This window comes from Rhinoderma darwinii, chromosome 2 (assembly GCF_050947455.1).
Source record: "Rhinoderma darwinii isolate aRhiDar2 chromosome 2, aRhiDar2.hap1, whole genome shotgun sequence".
Taxonomy (NCBI): domain Eukaryota; kingdom Metazoa; phylum Chordata; class Amphibia; order Anura; family Rhinodermatidae; genus Rhinoderma; species Rhinoderma darwinii.
Genome location: NC_134688.1, coordinates 242,040,359 through 242,058,838, shown reverse-complemented (window position 1 = coordinate 242,058,838; position 18,480 = coordinate 242,040,359). Strand labels below are relative to the sequence as shown.

Below are 18,480 nucleotides of genomic sequence, written 5' to 3'. Positions count from 1 at the left end.
ATAAATACACTCATTTAATACACCAGTAAATCAGACTAACACGTAAGGCGCATAAATTGGTAAAGAACTTCTCTGCTTAAACGTATGTCTGCAATTCCAAGGTGTAATCATTCTAATTTCCATCCCTATATAAACTGTAATAAAGCCTTTACACATATAAACAATAATTTTGATTTCATAGGGCTCCAAATCTAAAAGATATTTTAAATTTAGATTTTTATCCAATTCAAAACATGAAAATGTGAGAAAGATAAATTATTTTGTCAAGGTGCTATCATCAACATATACCAGTTTGAGATTAATTTGCAATTCTAATTCCACTTGAGAAAACAAGTGAGAAACTTTTAAACAGGTCCTTAATTTTCAGGCGTCATTTCGCTCAGTGTTATAATGTTAACATAGGAGTTGGCCAGTGGGAGGTGATGATTTCATAGATATACTTCTCGAAATTGGAGGTTTCAAGTCTTCACCGTAAAAGACCAAAACGTAGTCAATAAAGCCGAAGTAAATGACTGCAAATTGATTCCTATTTCTACTTTTCTGAATTCATTTGGTACATCTGGAAAATTTACATTAATTTCAGTGGTGCATTTAAGGCTTCAGAGCTCAATTTTATTATTTTCTGCAAGAATGTAAGTTAGTGGTATTAAGTGCTGGGCAGACTTCAGTATTGCTTTATAGATTTCGATTTTCAAGTCAATTTGTCTCCTGTTGTGTTTTCATAAACGTCCGAATACTTTTAGAATCAACATATTTCAAGATTTAAATGTTACCCTTTGAATTATGAAAGTATCCAATAAAACATTTAAAAGCCATTTAAACCTTTGTGGGGCATTTTGTTTTAAATAAACGAAAATATTTATTGATAAACATATTTGTAATTGACTTATTAAAAATTGTGTTTACTTTTCTAGTTGCAGTTTTTGTGCATTCACTATACATAGAAGCTGCAACTCGGAGCTATCAGCCGCAAACATCAGTGAACTGCACTGACGTCTCAGCTTTCATCGCTTACGGTGTCCATCAGATGCCTTCTATAACCCTATTACTGATCATATATATTTTTTAAGCTCCCGGGGTTTCTGGTTGCTTAAAAAAATGACCCTGTCAGTAGAAAATGTGATAAAAAAAGAACCCAAAAAACTAATACTCACCAGTTAAATCCCCCGCCGCTTTGGTGTTCTCCGTTGTTTTTTTTAACTTGTCCTGCAGTCAAGCACATCCACAAGACTGCTGGTCTCATGACGTACATGCAAGCAACATCACGGAGGCCACCGATTGGCTGCAGCGGTCACATGAATGCACGACATCTGGACTGCAGCAAAGTAAACAAAGACCGGCAGGAACCGCTGGAGCATTGGCACTGGAGGGGCGGGGGATTTATCATGTGAATATTGGTAATTTTTTTGTTTTATCAGATTTCCTACTGTCATGGCAATTTTTTTTAAACTTCCGGAAAACCCCATTAATGTTACAAAACTTTGTTTTGGCGAATCTGATCTATAAAGTCCACTGTCCGTTATCCTGAATCAAATTTTCTTAAAGGTACAACTCACCTTTACATTCTCTTGCGTTACCAGTGGTTGGTTGTCAATAGCTCCCGGTTTCTGCGGATTTAGCTGCATTAATATGCTACCATTGGAACCACTCATGCACTGGTTATTGTTATCTGAAGTGTTATGCTGGCGAGCAAAGCACATGTCTGCACCTGTTGTGCCGGAGTAAATGAAAGCTGAAATAGATAGAACATTTCTATGCGTTATCTTTATCTTATTGAACATAAATAAACCAAATAGACTTCTTATCTTCACGAATGACAAACTAGTCACAACAAAAGTAATACAAGCCGCTAAAAAGATTGGGAAGTAATGGCAACTTGGGTTAATCTGTGTCAGTCAATAAAATGCTCAAACTTTGCCATATAAACACTGAAAAAGTCTGAAGAGAGGCTTGAGATGCAAAGCAAAGAGGAGGAGGAAGCTAAAAACAGAAACTCAAAGGACCCAATGCAATTTAATGTAATCCATCAAAATCTGTTGCAAACCGAATCCATCCTATCTATCATGGATCCTGTAAAACTGGAACTCATGATGTCGCTAAAGAATTAGCCATTGTATTGCACAGGTTTGGTGTATAGGCAAGAAAAAAAAAACCGAAAAAAAGGCTTTGTTTGCCAAGATCGATTAACCATTATTTAAAGAAAAGCAAATTGGTGTTAAAAATGACACCAATTTCATCAAAGGACTGTTGGGTGGATAAATATGAGCTTAATATACGGTGCTTAAAGGGGTTTTCCAGCCACTAAAAATTGATGGCCTATCCTCAGAATAGGCCATTGATAGCGGATGGGTCGGGGTGCGACTTCCAGGACCCCCGCCAATCTCCTGTTTTGAAGGGACCGCAGTGCTTGTACAAGTGCTGCTTCCCCTTCATTTCTTCTTGCTCGCTATGAATCTCCAACACACATTTAGTGGCGATTCACAGGTATTGCAGTCTTCACTCCCATTGAAATGAATGGGAGAATAGGCTGCAATACCTGTGAATTGCCGCTAAATGTGTGTCAACGATTCACAGTGAGCAACTAGAAATTAAGGGGAAGCAGCACTCGTACGAACGCTGCAGCCCCCTAAAATCAGCTGATCGGCGGGGTCCCAAAAGTCAGACCCATCCTGAGGATAGGCCATCAATTTTTAGTGGCTAGAAAACACCTTTAAAATATATGATTTATATTAAACAACTTTGCAGAACTTGCTATCTTACAATACTGCTGTTACAAAATATGTAATAACGAATAGTTAATCATAACATTATCAATCACCGTGCAACAATATAACGGAGGACAGGAAGTGTTTAGTTGCTGGAGCTACAAAACATAAAAACTTGCAAGATGGTTACGCAATTTCAGTGCATGAGGGTTACGCAATTTCAGTGCATGAGGGTTCTAGATCACAGAAATAACTTCTATGTATGCACAGATTTGTTGAATACACAAGTTTCTGCAGAAAAAAGATGCCACAAGGGGAAGTAAACAAAAGACAGACTTAGTTCCAGTTCGTACTTCGGAGCTTTAGAAGAATTTTTTTATTATTATTATTATTATTGAAGCTTTAAAAATAAGCGGGTGTGAGCCTAAAGCGGAAGAAAAAAGAAGAAAAAAAAAAGAAGAATAGGCCTGCTTGTTTTTCGATTAAACTCGAAGTTCTGGCTGCAAAAACTATAGGGGGAAAAAAATAATCAAAAACGTAAAGTGGGCCTCATATTTCTTATATTGAACTCAGTCTGTATAAATATCCTGTCTAATATGTCATATTTGTTATGTGTCATTTCAATGTTTTGATTAATTTTTTTTTAAATAAATGCAAAAATAAAGGATTTAAGAAGTGATAAAAATAAATAAAAATTTGCTTTCTAGTTTTAATATAAACAGTCATCATATCCTTATACAATATATGACGCTCAAGTTTCTTCATGCGATGACAGTTGGCCCATGGGTCAAAAATGGGAATAAGAGGATGTACATTATAAAAAGTTTTGCTTTCCACTGTACATAGATCAGTGTAAAACATCATAACTGACCTCATGTGATATCTGATCTTACACGTGGCCGCCATGCTAACTGTGCTTGCACATTACAGGCCGTGAAGACAGTGCATGCGAACATTTGGTCTCTTTCTAAGAGCCCCCAAGTTAATAACTGCATTGCAGGTCTCTGGGCCAGAATGGAAATTCCTCTGTAGTGAATTGCTGCTCTCTCTCCAAGGAAATTGATTAAAACTTCAGGTACCTATGATTGCATACAACAAAAATCTATAGACACCTTATTTGATTTTCGACCATCTTTTCTACTGTCTTGCGTAATGGCAGTCTCATTTCCCTATGGGCTTCACCTGAGATAAAACCAGACATAAAAGCACTGCTTGGAAACAGTCTTTATCCTTACTGGTTGTTGACTCTGATGCTTCCGATGCAGAAGATATGTTATCGGAAGATTTTTCTTCTGTAGTGCTATGTAGATTAGTGCCTGTCCGGTCATCTTCCCTTTGATCCAATGAGGACGTCCCTAGCGAGTACCGGCTGCCATTTAACAATGGAGAAGGCTCAATAACGACAGGTTTAGAGTCCTAAAAATAAATAAAATAAACAAAGAAATAAAAAAGCAAGAAAGTAGGGAAGTGAATGAAAAATATTAAATGCATTAAGACTACCATATTGAAGAATGTGTTACAAGTTTGGCAAGCAATGATTTAACTAAAAGATCAAGAAAAAGTTTGTAAAATATGCTAAACGAATAAGGTAAAAAAAAAAAAAACCATTTTAAAAAAGGGAAAGTACAGTAACCAGTGTTCCCGAATATTCTTTACGGTGATCACCTAAAAAATAGTAGCCAGGTTACTATGACAAATCTCCATGTCCCTGTGGAGACCATTGAAGTTAGTATACGAATAGTGGTGTGTATTGAAAATGTGCCAAAAGTACGTCATCACCCAAGAGGTCTCTTGGGAAGATGTCTGCTAAAGAGATGATGTCTAAATTGAAGGCTGCAAAGCAGTAGAAAGACCCTGGTAGTCGGCGGGCAGATGAACAATTTTTATACATTTGCCAGAAGGCAAGAGAAATTGACCAGCAACTAAACATTTCCATTGGAAAATAAAGCAAATATACACTACATCCTAAAAATATCCAGTCTCAGCACCACAGCTAGAGGAAAGGGCAGAAAAAAACCCAAAAATGGCAGAAATATATTTACTAAAGAATTTTTATTTTATTGTGACATCAGCCCAAATATGCCTATGCATTTAATGTGGCCTTTCTGCGTAAAGCTTGGACCAGAGTAGCTAGATCTCTTCATCTCATCATGGCATTACACATAACCTTGAATGAAAAAAAACAAAACAAAGCTGAGCTTGATCAACTGTGTCAAGTGTTTGGGATCACACATGCTCTGAGAAATATGTAGCTAGCTAAATATGAGGTGTGATAACCCCCTATCAGCCCAATAGCTTGAAGAGATATGACATCAGTAACATCTGAAGATGACCACGAAGGTGAAATGACAATAGTAGATTTACCCTAGTGGGCTCAAACTATTAACCAGTTAGTGACAAAAAACCACTTTTCCACCTTACAAACGGCTTTATTATTAAAAAAAACAAAATAAAGTAAAAAGAAAAAGTCACACACATTTGGTATCGCTGTGTCCGTAACGACCCCAACTATAAACGTATTACATCATTTAACCCACATGGTGAAAGTCTTAAGCAATAAAATAAAAATCCATGCAAAAATTGCTGTTTCTTTGAATCCAGCCTTAAAAAAAATGTGATAAAAAGTGATCAAAAAGTCGCATCTACTCCAAAATGGTAGCGATAAAAACTACAAGTCGTCCCGCAAAAAAAAAGCCCTCCTACAATGGCATCAGCGAAAAAATAAAACGTTACGGCTCTTCAAATATGGAGACACAAAAACAAATAATTTTGAAAAAAACGTGTTTTCACTGTGTAAAAGTAGTAAAACATACAAAATCTATACACATTTGGTATCGTTGTAATCGCAACAACCGACTGAATAAAGTTATTGTGTTATTTATACCACACGGTAAACGGCGTAAATTTGGGATGCAAAAAAAAGTGTGCCGAAATTGCAGTTTTTTTTCTATTCCCCCCCCCAAAAAAAGTTAATAAACGTTCACCAATAAATTCTATGTACCCCAAAATGGTGCTATTAAAAATTACAACTTGTCCCGCAAAAAAACAAGACCTTATACAGCTTTGTTGATGCAAAAATAAAAAAGTTATAGCTCTTGGAATGAGACGACGGAAAAACTTAAAAAATGGCTTGGTCTAAAATAGGCTGGTCATTAATGGGTTAAGTTATAATAAAAAATAATAATAATAATGCACACAATACAAACAACTTTACTAGGTAATTGTCCTTATGGTCATTAGCATATTAGACTTTTATGTATCATTTAACCATTGAAGCTGTATAGGAAATTTAGCTGCACATTTATGTCAGTCTGCTAACAAAAGTGGTTTATTTTCACCGTGTGAATAACGTTGAATTACACACATTATAAAACATCCACAGGCACAATAAAATCACAAGCCATTCATCTTCAAAAATGAAAGAAAAACTGTGTACTTCATCTTTGGAGCCAACTTAAAGAAAAAAAATTATATTGGGAATTGCATAAATTGCGATTTTTTTTTTAACAGGATGTTATTAGCAGAAATGTTCCCTTTACAAACAGGAGTAATTTAAAAATTCCAAATTCCCTGTCATTGTACTACAAGACCCATCAGCGGAGTACATGCTGTTGTTTATAGCTCCTGTGAGGCAACAGCATCGAGTTTCAGATCAGCTTGGCAGTACTCAAAAAGCCGTTTTCTCGGCCCTTTAATGCAATTTTTGCTAAAGCTAATTCCGATAGAATCCTCTTTAGGGTAAAACGGAGTTGTCACCATGATCATAGCGCCTGTGAACATCAGGTCATGGAAACGTTATAATGTATACTATATGTATCAAAGTCAACATACTCCAACTAGATTCTTTTTATAAATGATAGCTCTTTTTTCATGCAGTAGCAGCAAATGCAAAGCTTTTATGTTAATGACCCTAAATGATCATGACTTTAGGGATGAGTGTATCATACAGTTTGTATTGAAACAGATGTTATATTAAACCATCTATTCTAAACCTGCGGTGCCAAGGATCCGGTCTGTGCTTTATAATGTCTTTTTAAATGCACTTCTGGCAGCTTTAAAGATTCTGTCTGCAGTCAATGCACATTTTCATGTTAGCAGATATGGATTATGATAGCCATATTATACATTTATGATATTAAATGCTTACCACATAATAAAATAATTTCATTATACACACAATTTTTGAGTGGTTCACTACAGCTGTCATGATTGTGAAGGCCCATGATGCCTTTTCTATGAGTGGCCCTAAAGTGACTATGTTTAGGACCCTAGGCTAACAAGTGCATCCGTGAAAAACAAAGAACTCCCTTTGCAACTGCCGACCAATGAGCTAAATGTGCTTGAATGGGAGGCAAGTCTGGAGCAGGCCATGGTAGCAGGTTTAGGCCACGCAGGCTGCTCACAGTAGCAAAAGCAACATGCAGCCTGGCGTTGTCCAGTTAAAAACAGCTTCTGGGTCACTTTAAAGAAATGGCCATATGACTGGCTCCACGACCAAATCACTGTAACGCTGAGCAGTTAGTGTACCTGAAATTAAGGCTACAGGTGTCTGGCTATCGTAAATTATGCCACCCCACACTATATTCCTGGGAGTAGGACTGGTGTGACGTTCCCTACGTGGTCTCCAGACCAATCTCCGGCTATCATTGTGTCTGAGATCATCGCTGAAGAGGTCAGATCTCCATTCCAGCCTCCATTGCCGTCTAGGTAGCCTTTGAGAGCGGTGTCGTCTGGTCTATGGAACACCTGTAGCTGGATGTCTGGCTCGTAGCCCCATGATGTGAAAACGCTTTCTGATTGTTTGTGTCGCCACTTGGTTGCCACCTTAGGCTGGGACGTCCAATTTCACTTGCAGTACAGAGTGGATCACTTTGTGCCATTCTTTCAATCAGACGACCCGTCCGTGCACATCTTGCTGTCATTCCCGTTCGTCGTCGTTGTTCTCCCAACCTCTAGGACACGCAACGTTGAACAGCGCTGACATATCGGCCTAGGCACATACCGTTCTGCCGGAGTGATAAACCAAGGTCTCTGAGATCAAGGGTTCTGTCCCTCTCAGTTTTTGACAAGTGGCGATAACTGGCACGTCGATGAACAGGAGGCATCGCACTATCATCCCACACCACCTCCGATTTTGGAGGTTTCATGTGGCTAAAAAACTTTGCTTTCAATCTGGCTTTTATGCCACTCTCACATGCCAGAGATTGGAGCTAGGTGCTTGGAAATTTGATCATTTGCAGATTTTAGCGACACCTGCTACTTCCTCTATTTGCAGAATAGTTTGCCCTTCTTGGTGTTGCAATTTCAATGTTGAGGAGTGTATGAAAGATCGTTTCCGATCATTGCCATATGTAAACAGGGCAACGATTAGCTGATGAATGGGGAAACGCTCGTTCATCAACTAATTGCATCTTTTATGCAGTACAAAATATCATCGTCGGCAGCACATCTCCGTGTTAACAGGAAGATGTGCTGCCGACATGATGCAAACGCATGGGTACGAGCGATCGTAGTAACGATCGTTCGTTCCCATACTGAACGATTATTGCGGAGCACCGATGGACAAGCTGTATTATCGATTGGCGCTAGTTTTAAAAATGGTAAGCACTGGCGATATTTGCCTATGTAAACCCCGTGCTCGGACCCCCACCAATACAAACTTCTGACATCTCAGAAGTTTGTCAAACGTTTAGCTACACTTTAATGCATATGAGACAAAATAGTCTAAAAAAAGAAAAAGGAGTACAATAAGGGATGAATTGCTTAGATTTTTTTTGTTTACGAAGCTTAGTGTTCCTTTAGGAGAACCAAGGTCTGGTCAAAGCTGGGGGTTCCATAAATAGAACAGCCTGACTATTAAAGAATTAGGCAAAAAAGGAGACACACTGCTACTTGTACTAATATATCAGTAGAAATGTAAGTTCACTGAATGCCTGAAAGGGAATCCGAGGGGAATTTGAAGGTCATGAAATTTCTTGCTTTATTATGGAATAATTATTTTAAAGTAAAAAAAAAAAGGAGGCAATCTTAAGAAATTGTAATTTAATGAAGTAGCAATGATGGCTTAACCTTCTAGGCCATCAATACCAGATTGGTTGGAGTCAAACTCCCAGCACCCCCACCAATTAGCTGAGTGACAGGGGGCTGCTGCGCTCCTGTCTGCACCATGTCCCCTTCATTGTCTCTAGGGCATAGCACCATACATTTAGTCGTGGATGTGCCTGGTATTGCAGCGTGCTTGAATGGGACGGAGCTCCAGTAAGCCACAGTACCAGGGCCCGCAGCTACAAAATGTATGGCGCTGTGCCTGTTAAACAACAAAGAGGACGCAACGCTACTTGGAGCACCGCAGCCTCTTCATTCAGCTGATCAGTGGGGGTGCCAGGAGTCGGACCCCCACTGAGTTGGTAAGGATAGGCCATTAATATCACAGTTCCAGAATACCCCTTTAACATGCACATATTACTGTTATTATTGTTTCTTTAATAACCTGAGCAGTATAGCACTGTCAGTGAAGTAGATTTATACATTTCCTATGTATTTCACACTTTTCAGAATTGCATAGCTATTCTAATGCTTGGGGGCTGGTGATGTGGCACATGTCAAAGCAATGACAGCGGAAAGAAAAACTGTTACACTAATCTGTCCCAACACATTTTCACTTGTCCATTTGATGAGCCACACGATTCCTCTAATTAGGTCATCACTTAACATTTTAATTTAAGAATACAAGATGTTAATTTAACTTGCACTGAAGAACGTATTTACTTGTGTAGATTTTCTTTTTTCGAACAATGTATTTCAAAAGGTAGAAATAAATGATAATAGAATATGCACAATAGGGCTACGATTAAAGAACACGGGCCAAGTATCACAAATGGAAAAGGGGGAACAGCACCAATTCACAATTTCAAATTCCCATACCAGCTAAAAAAAACTCCATCTGATAGGGATAATCCATCGCTGTTGCTATTGTCACTATTGTATCAAGTTATCAAAACACAATTTTTGTTTACTGCAGTTTAATTAATATACGGTATGTCTCCATCCGGAGTGCTATGAACTACTTAAAAAAAACCTTAATAAAAGCTTACATATTTAACATATTCTTTCCATTGCTGCCACCACTGCATAGATATAAGAAACCAATTGTGCCCAACTTGAAGGCCATGCCGACTCTCTCTTTCCAACCATCCTCTAAAGACAAAAAGAATGTATGTTACAATATTAAGTTGCCAAACAATGTTAAACATGATCCATATGGGAAATATGAATCAACTTGTTTTACCTGATGATCTGGCCTTCTTCTTCTGGAGTGGCTGGTCTCAAACCCAAAACTATGTGGCAAACCTAAAAAAATTAAGAGGATGTTACAACAAGGATCTCCATACACAGAAATAAGCATTGGTGAATAATAAAATCTTATTAGTAAAGCCAACAGTAGACACAAAAATTAGGAAACTAAAATGGAAAAGCAGAAAATCAGCTTGATTTAAAGGCAGCTATTTGACCGATTTGAAGTGCCCGAACCGGTCTCCAGCATGTCACCTATTAAACCAGCAATACCTGGTGGAAGTGGGTAAAAAAAATAAAAAATAATTTTTTATATAACCTATTATCTTCTAAGTAGGCTCTGTACCTTCAGTTTTGAGTTTTTTAGTGTTCCAGCACTGTATCCTAATGAGCATAAAAGAGTCATATCTTGAGTCGAAAAGTGTCATATCTTCATTTCCCAAGCATCTCCGGGTTAATCCTGCCTCCTTACTTTTGATTAACAGCTCCTAGTCTCCCCCCAGCATACACTAAATCCCACGCTTGCGCATCAACGTCATGTTCTGGTGCATGCGCACAACGGGACATCATAGCGGCGCATGCGCAGTAACTAGATTTGAGATCCGGACGAAGTAGGGAAGGGTGTCTGACCATATATGACGTGCGCATGCGTACTATCTCAGACGAGATTTTGGCATTCAGGGCAGGCCAGTTTTTGGCGCTGGGCGGGCATAAGAATAGGAACAAACGAGACTGACAAACTATTACAATAAAAGGCGCAAAATGCTTGCAGACCGTTATTTATAGTCGGAGTAGTTTAGGAAAGGGGATAACGGCAATTAACTTTTGACAGCAGCGGTCAGCAAGGGGTGAGTAGAGTTCAATAGGTGAAATGCTGGTGACAGGTTCCTTTTAAAGCTTTACCTACTGGGTCACCAGTTATTTCCTTTACAGAATCTTAGGTGGCTTATGGCAACTGCTGCTCAATACAGGCTTCAGCAGAGACGGGGTGCATCTTGATTGGCAGTGGCCACGTAACTGAAACTTCGGGGGTAGATTGAGAATCAAACGCTGAATTCTCAGTTTTTGGTTTGAGTTCTCACTTTAAAAGATTATTTACATCTCATAAAGTGATGGCATATCACTTTCTTAGTGGTGGGGATCTGACCTCTGGGAACCTAACCCCATCTTGAGAATGAAGGGGCCACAGCGCTGATTTAGTGCTGTGTCTCCTACATTGTTTTTCCCTGCACAGCTACGATCCTGGCCACTCAATAAGGAACTGCAGTATAGCCCCAAATCTCCTGAATGGAGCACTGTTGCATTTCCGTGCACAGTTTTTCATTCTCTGGAACGGTTGGGATGCCAGAGGTGAAATGCCCACCAATCAGAAAGTGATGCAATATTCTAGAGGTCTGCCATCACTTTATGAGGTGAAAAAACTGCTTTAAGCGGTTCCTGACCGCTGGCTGTGTATTTACAGCCGGCGGTCAGGGTTCTTAAAACCCGTGCCATAGACTATTTATGGCGCAGGTTTAAAGAGGCTCTGTCACCAGATTTTGCAACCCCTATCTGCTATTGCAGCAGATCGGCGCTGCAATAGAGATAAGAGTAACTTTTTTTTTTTTTTTTAAACAAGCATTTTTGGCCAAGTTATGACCGTTTTTATATTTATGCAAATGAGGCTTTCTAAAGTACAACTCGGCGTGTTTAAAGTAAAAGTACAACTGGGCGTGTATTGTGTGTGTTACATCGGGGCGTTTTTACTTCTTTTACTAGCTGGGCGTTGTGTATAGAAGTATCATCCACTTCTCTTCACAACGCCCAGCTTCTGGCAGTGCACAGACACACATCGTGTTCTCGAGAGATCACGCTGTGACGTCACTCACTTCCTGCCCCAGGTCCTGCATCGTGTCGGACGAGCGAGGACACATCGGCACCAGAGGCTACAGTTGATTCTGCAGCAGCATCAGCGTTTGCAGGTAAGTAGCTACATCGACTTACCTGCAAACGCTGATGCTGCTGCAGAATCAACTGTAGCCTCTGGTGCCGATGTGTCCTCGCTCGTCCGACACGATGCAGGACCTGGGGCAGGAAGTGACGTCACAGCGTGATCTCTCGAGAACACGCTGTGTCTGTGCACTGCCAGAAGCTGGGCGTTGTGTAGAGAAGTGGATGATACTTCTATACACAACGCCCAGCTAGTAAAAGAAGTAAAAACGCCCTGATGTAACGAACACAATACACTCCCAGTTTTACTTTAAACACGCCCAGTTGTACTTTAGAAAGCCTCATTTACATAAATATAAAAATGGTCATAACTTGGCCAAAAATGCTCGTTTAAAAAAAAAAAAAAACGTTACTCTTATCTCCATTGCAGCGCCGATCTGCTGCAATAGGAGATAGGGGTTGCAAAATCTGGTGACAGAGCCTCTTTAAGCTTGCTGACCGAGCGATCGGGCAGCTGAATGTCGAGTCTCCGGCAGTCAGTGACTGCTGGGTACCCTAAGGAGAAGACAGAAGCAGCTTTCGCTGCTCCTATCTTCCCTGATCTCTTCTACACAGTGCTGTGTATATGAATAGAGGCCGCGGCTGCGCCAATCAATGTCGTAACGCTAAACCTGACCCAATTACGCTAACATAGACATGTAACATTAAAATTTACGGTAGACAAGCACGATCACTATAAAAGGTTTATTTTAGGGTAAAACTATGTTACCAGGAAAAAATTGCTAAAATGTAAAATACGTACATAAAAACGTGCAGTGCTACCACAATGTGAGTAGGAATTTATAAATTAATTTGGCTGCCGTATTATTGTAAATGTACCAGAGCAAACCTTGAAATGCCACGAGTGGCCTATCCAGACAATGGACTAATAAATAGCGCAAACCATCGAGAAAGCACAGTATATAAATGTCTATCAGTCAACGACTACTCTCTTTTATGAACAAAGCACTGTCTTTTCTTTTCTCACAATGACTTTCCTACAGCATTTCTATCGAATTCCACTTTTAAATGCAGTAAACTGGCACGAGAACAGAGCAAGTTGCATTATATAAAGCTGACTTGTCCTTTTTCTAGCACAATAAATGCTTGTATTACCCAGATGCTCGATTCTTGGATCACTTGACACTGACAAAGACATATAGATCAGGCCATCATTCCACATGATAAGCAGCTTTCTTATAAACAGCAGGGCTTAAGAGTTTTTACAGAGTTTATATGGCTTTTCTAAATTCCAGTGTCAGAATATCGGAAATGTTACCGATAAAACTATCACATTACCCTCGATAACAATACAGAAGAATGTTGTAGGATAGCAAAGTGATACTTGAAGAAATAAAATCAACTTTTCGGTGTAAGATTATATGACGCATATACAAACACGGTAATATCTATATGTTATGCCTAGGTACAAACAATTGACTGTTTTGCCTTAATGTAAAAATCATAATTCCCAAGTGCTGCTTGAATAGAGGTTGCTATATCATATTGTAATGTTATCATAGCTGGTAGGGTCTCATAACGTACTCTGGCCACAGATAATGTATGGGTCGACTAGTGGGATACAGCACTACTTGCCTTACTCAAGGATCTAAATGTAAACATTCCCATATTGTAGATGAATTTAAGATAATGTCTGTTTCAAAGTCATTGTAAAAAAAAAAATCCACTGTTTTAGGCCCCATGCACACGACCGTAAAAACTCCCATAATTACCGGCCCATAGACTTCTATTGGCCACGGGTACCTCCCCGTATGCTTACAGGAAGGTGCCCGTGCCGTTGAAAAAGATAGAACATGTCCTATTTCAGGCCGTAATTACGGCACGGGCAGCCCATAGAAGTCTATGGGGCTCCCGTAATTACCAGTGACTACGTGTGTGTGCACCCGTAATTACGGGAGCGTTGCTAGGCGACGTCAGTAAATAGTCACTGTCCAGGGATCTGAAAGAGTTAAACGATCGGCAGTAACTGTTTCAGCACCCTGGACAGTGACTTCCGATCACAATATAGATAAAGCTGTAAAAAAAAGAAAAAAAGACGTTCATACTTACCCAGAACTCGCTGCTTCTTCCTCCAGTCCGGCCTCCTGGGATGACGTTACAGCCCATGTGACCACTGTAGCCAATCACTGGCTGCAGCGGTCACATGGACTGCTGCGTCATCCAGGGAGGTCGGCCTGGATGTTGAAAGAGGGACGCGTCACCAAGACAACGGCCGGGTAAGTATGAATTTCTTTTACTTTTATTACGGAAAGGGCTGTCCCGGGTGGAATACGGGTGACACCGGACCCGTATTTACGGGCATGGGTCCGTAAATACTGGTGCAATACGGGTCGAATACGTGTGACCAAGGACCCATATTTACGGGTGGACAAAAATACGGTCGTGTGCATGAGGCCTTAGGCCAATAGAAGGGAACATTATTTTAATTTTCAAAAAAGATTTAAAGTACATTAAAAAAAAAATAGAAAATGACAGACTAAAGTCAGTTAAGATCATCTGAATAATTAAAGGGGTTGACCAGTCATGAGAAATTGATGGTCTATGTTCAGGATAGGCCATCAATATCTGATCGCTGGGGGTTCGACTACCGCCAACCCCACTGATCAGCTGTTTTGAAGGGGCTGCGGCGCTCGTACAATTGTAAAATTGTATAAGACTAATACTGTGTACCGCTGCTACGAGTGCGTCAGAAATTTACAGTACGAGCAGATAAGGAATGAAGGTGAAGCAGCGCTCGTACAAGCGCCGCGGCCCCTTCAAAACAGCTGATCGGTGGTGGTGCAGGGAGTCAAACCCCCACCAATCAGATATTCAATTTTTTATGACCGGACAACCCCTTTAACGTACATCAAAAGAAGGAATATATTTTAAAAAAATGGAATCTGATAAAGAAGGATAAGGGAAATGAAGGTAAGCAAAAAAGGTCAAACTTTTTAACCTGTTCCTGTGACAATACGGTATATAATAAGTATAGTAATAGCTAATAAAACTCTTAACAGAATAAATGCAGTTAATTGGTCATAATAAGTTTGGGCTTCTGGTTACTACAACTAAATCAATAAAGGGGTGGTCTCCCCAGAACAACGAATGAGTAAGTCTTATTAATAATAAAGACGTTATCTTAGATGAGAAAAAATGGTCTGCTTTTTTCCCCTCTCCTAGAAACAATGCCTCTCTTGCCTATGGGCTGTGTCTGGTATTGCAGCCAAGCCCCATTAAAGTGAACACCAAATAAAACACACATATTCAGCCCCATCTCTGCCTATTAAAGCAGATGTGAAACCTAGCATAATGTGAGGTTACAAATCACAAGAAATACTGGCTGAAGACCTTTCAAAGTGACTTTTCACAGTCAAATGCGTGTTCTGTGAAGCCCTGGAGGAGAATGTCATTTTGCATTTATTCCAACATGATATTTACAGTTTCAGGAGAGCATAAGTGAAAGATTCATCAGGCTGCACATTTTACGTCCTTTGTCCTCTGCAACTCAGACTCAGATTTTTAACCTTAAAGCGTATTTAGTTGCAAATTGTTACATGACAATTAGAGAGTGATTTCCAATGTGTTGCTTTGTCTGAACAGACGTGTTGACTACTGAAATGTTCACATTTATATTTGGAACATGTTGTTCACACTGAGATTTTTGCAGGCAGAAAATTCTGCCTCAAAATTCCAGCTGGAATCTTGTGGCAGCTTTTGATCTGCCCGCACGGCGCTTGCCGCGTCTTTCCTGGAGCTTATCGCTTGCGGCAAAAACGTATTGAAAAACGCTTTCTCTGCCTCCCATTGATGTCAATCGGAGGTCAGAGGCGTAAACGGCCAAAGATAGGGCATGTCGCTTCTTTTTCTCGCAAACCGGTTTTACCGCTCCTGGGAAAAAATATGCCTCCGCCTCCCATTGAAATCAATAGGAAGCGTTTGGCAGTTTTTTGCCGCTTTTCCAAAGCGGTTTCTGCAACAAAAAAAAAAAAAAACTCCATGTGAACAGGGCCTAAAGCGCAGTGAAAGGTTTTTGTTTCTAATCGTCATGAGATATTTGGATAATACGCACTTTAAACTTCGTCTACCCTTTTTTTTTTCTTTTTTTGTGGGACACAGTTTTCTTAATATTAAAAATTGGGCTGATCTTTAATTTTGTAGGTCTTATTTAGGGAAAAATGGTCAGAAATAATTTTTTCCATGTTCTGTTTTAAAGACGACCTGTCACTAGGTGATACAAGCTGAAATGGTTATCTGACCTGAATAGCGGTGTCTCCCTGATTCCAGCAATTTTTTTTCCCTGCACCCCTTGTTTCAGAAACGTGGCCCTTATTGTGTTGCCGCTCTATATACTAATTTGCCGTAGTTTGCCAATGGAGCGTGAACTACCCTCATTCTTCTGAGGTAAAGCCATCTTCCGTGCATATGATGCTGAACAATCAGGACGAGGTAGCTTCAGAGCTGCCAGGCACATCGTAACCTTGCCAGAAAAACCATATCCCGATGTGTTGGTGCCCTATCTTTAAGGTAGTTTGTTCAATGAATAATATATACACACATTAAACCTCTAATTCATCCGTGCATGTGTAATGTGAGGTATCACTATAGCGCCAACAATAACGTCCCCTGTTTAATTTTACATGTATCTCCCTCCCTTAGCTTTCTGAACAAAAATGATAATCATCCAGATACAGAAATTTTCATTGTGAAGTCACAAAAGTAGATAAGGACGGAAAAGTACAGGTGGGTGTGATAATTGTATTTGGGGTAACTTATATTCTGTGTGATAATGCTTGAGCCGTTGAAAATGCTTAAACACTTGACGCTCATGCATCATAGTAACAGAAGAACGAAAAAACGCAAGCGCTCGATCCATTGCATCACGGATACAAATGGTGCCCGACGGAACCCATTGACTTTAAATCGGTTCTGTCGCGTTCCCGTCCTTTTACCGGAAGAAATATTTCTTCCAGCATTTTTCACCAGAAATGCAATGGAGGCACCTGATGGAGCCTCCGAAGCAGATGTGAACAGAGCCTTAGCTGGGTACACATGTTATGCGTTTCCTGCTGTCCCGATTTAAAGATCACAGAAAACAGTGATCTAATGGTAACAGCCACTAGATCACGATTGCCAGTGATCTGTATACACAAACATGCAGAAAAGATACAGATGGCAAATTGTCTGCATATCCCCGAGCCCACTCCACACAGGGAACCCGTGTGCTGTCATTAATGATAAACCTAGGTTATAGAACCCACAGAAGATTTTAATAGTGACCATAGTGGTTGCTGTTCAGCTTTCCCAGAGACCGCTATAAAGAAAGAAAAAGTTGAATAAATTGTTTTACTTCACAGAAGAGGACAAGTCAAGGACTTACATTTATTAGTTATTAATTTATTTGGTAGGTAGAATGAGGGGCTCACTCTTTAAATGACTCAGGAGAGACAGTGGTGACATAATGATAGAATATGCAATCAGTGTATGATCGGTAGAGTATGACCACAGTTTATCATTACAACAAAGCAGCTAGCATATTGCTGGGATATGCCGTCAATATCCAATCACCGGAGTCTGTCCTCTATTGATCACTAAAAACAAAGTGCCATCATATTACTAGGATATGCCATCAATGCCCGATCGGCCAGGCCTGACCACTGTTGATCGCTAAAACAAAGTGGTAGCGGAACTAGCATATTGCTAGAATATGTCATCAATGTCTGATCGTTGGGGTCTGACTTCTGTTGATCACTAAATCAAGATGGCAGCAGTGCTAGGAAATAGCAGTACCACTGTCTCCTTTGGGCTCTGCACAGCTTTTTCCAGGCAGCTGCTTGGTCCGCCATTGACTATAACCAACCAACCATGCAGTATCATAAGAAAGCCAAGGTGAGCCGAAGACAAAGTGGCAATGTACTTTCGTGTCCATTTGAAATTGATTAGTGAGCCACGACATCAGCAATGATCTAATACAATAAAGCAGGACCGGGCAGGGATTTGACTTGTGACATTCCTTATGAGAACATTATTGATAGCAGTAATAGAATACAGGTTCCTGTAGTATGCGGATGGTAAATGCAGGGTAGAAACAGAAAATGCATTGTCCCCAATGTTGGCGTACTCTGGCTGACGCTACCCAAAGAGGATAGTCATTAAAATTAAAAAAAATAAGAAATTACACCAAGCCTGCTGCTTCAGTGTAAAATATACATTTTGTTAATGCTTATTGTGTTTTCTCCAACTGTTATAAACAATGGGTATTGAATTGCTCATTCGAAATATAAACTTAAGAATACCTTGTAACCTTGTAGATTCTAAAGAGGCACATTTATATATATATATATATATATATATATATATATATATATATATAAAATTTACTAATAAATATAGAGGGAAGAGAAAGGATACAGTCATATGAGATGTTTTCCCCACATTTCTGCTCCTGCAGATTACGAATAGGCCGATTGTTACATTGTTGTAATTGGATTTTTATAAAATTCTAGTCACACAG

General features: G+C 39.7%; 1 protein-coding gene across 2 annotated transcripts in view; it reads right to left on the bottom strand.

The window, feature by feature from the left end:
- The window catches only part of USP32 (ubiquitin specific peptidase 32), a 206,013-nt gene that overhangs the window by 63,539 nt on the left and 123,994 nt on the right, over positions 1–18,480 (bottom strand). For both annotated transcript variants that reach the window (XM_075853003.1, XM_075853004.1), the window contains exons 11-14: positions 9,994–10,055; positions 9,800–9,902; positions 3,941–4,121; positions 1,557–1,732 (exon numbers count right to left, since the gene is read on the bottom strand). In XM_075853003.1, the coding sequence (XP_075709118.1) occupies positions 1,557–1,732; positions 3,941–4,121; positions 9,800–9,902; positions 9,994–10,055 (522 nt within the window). The remainder of the gene's footprint in view (positions 1–1,556; positions 1,733–3,940; positions 4,122–9,799; positions 9,903–9,993; positions 10,056–18,480) is intronic.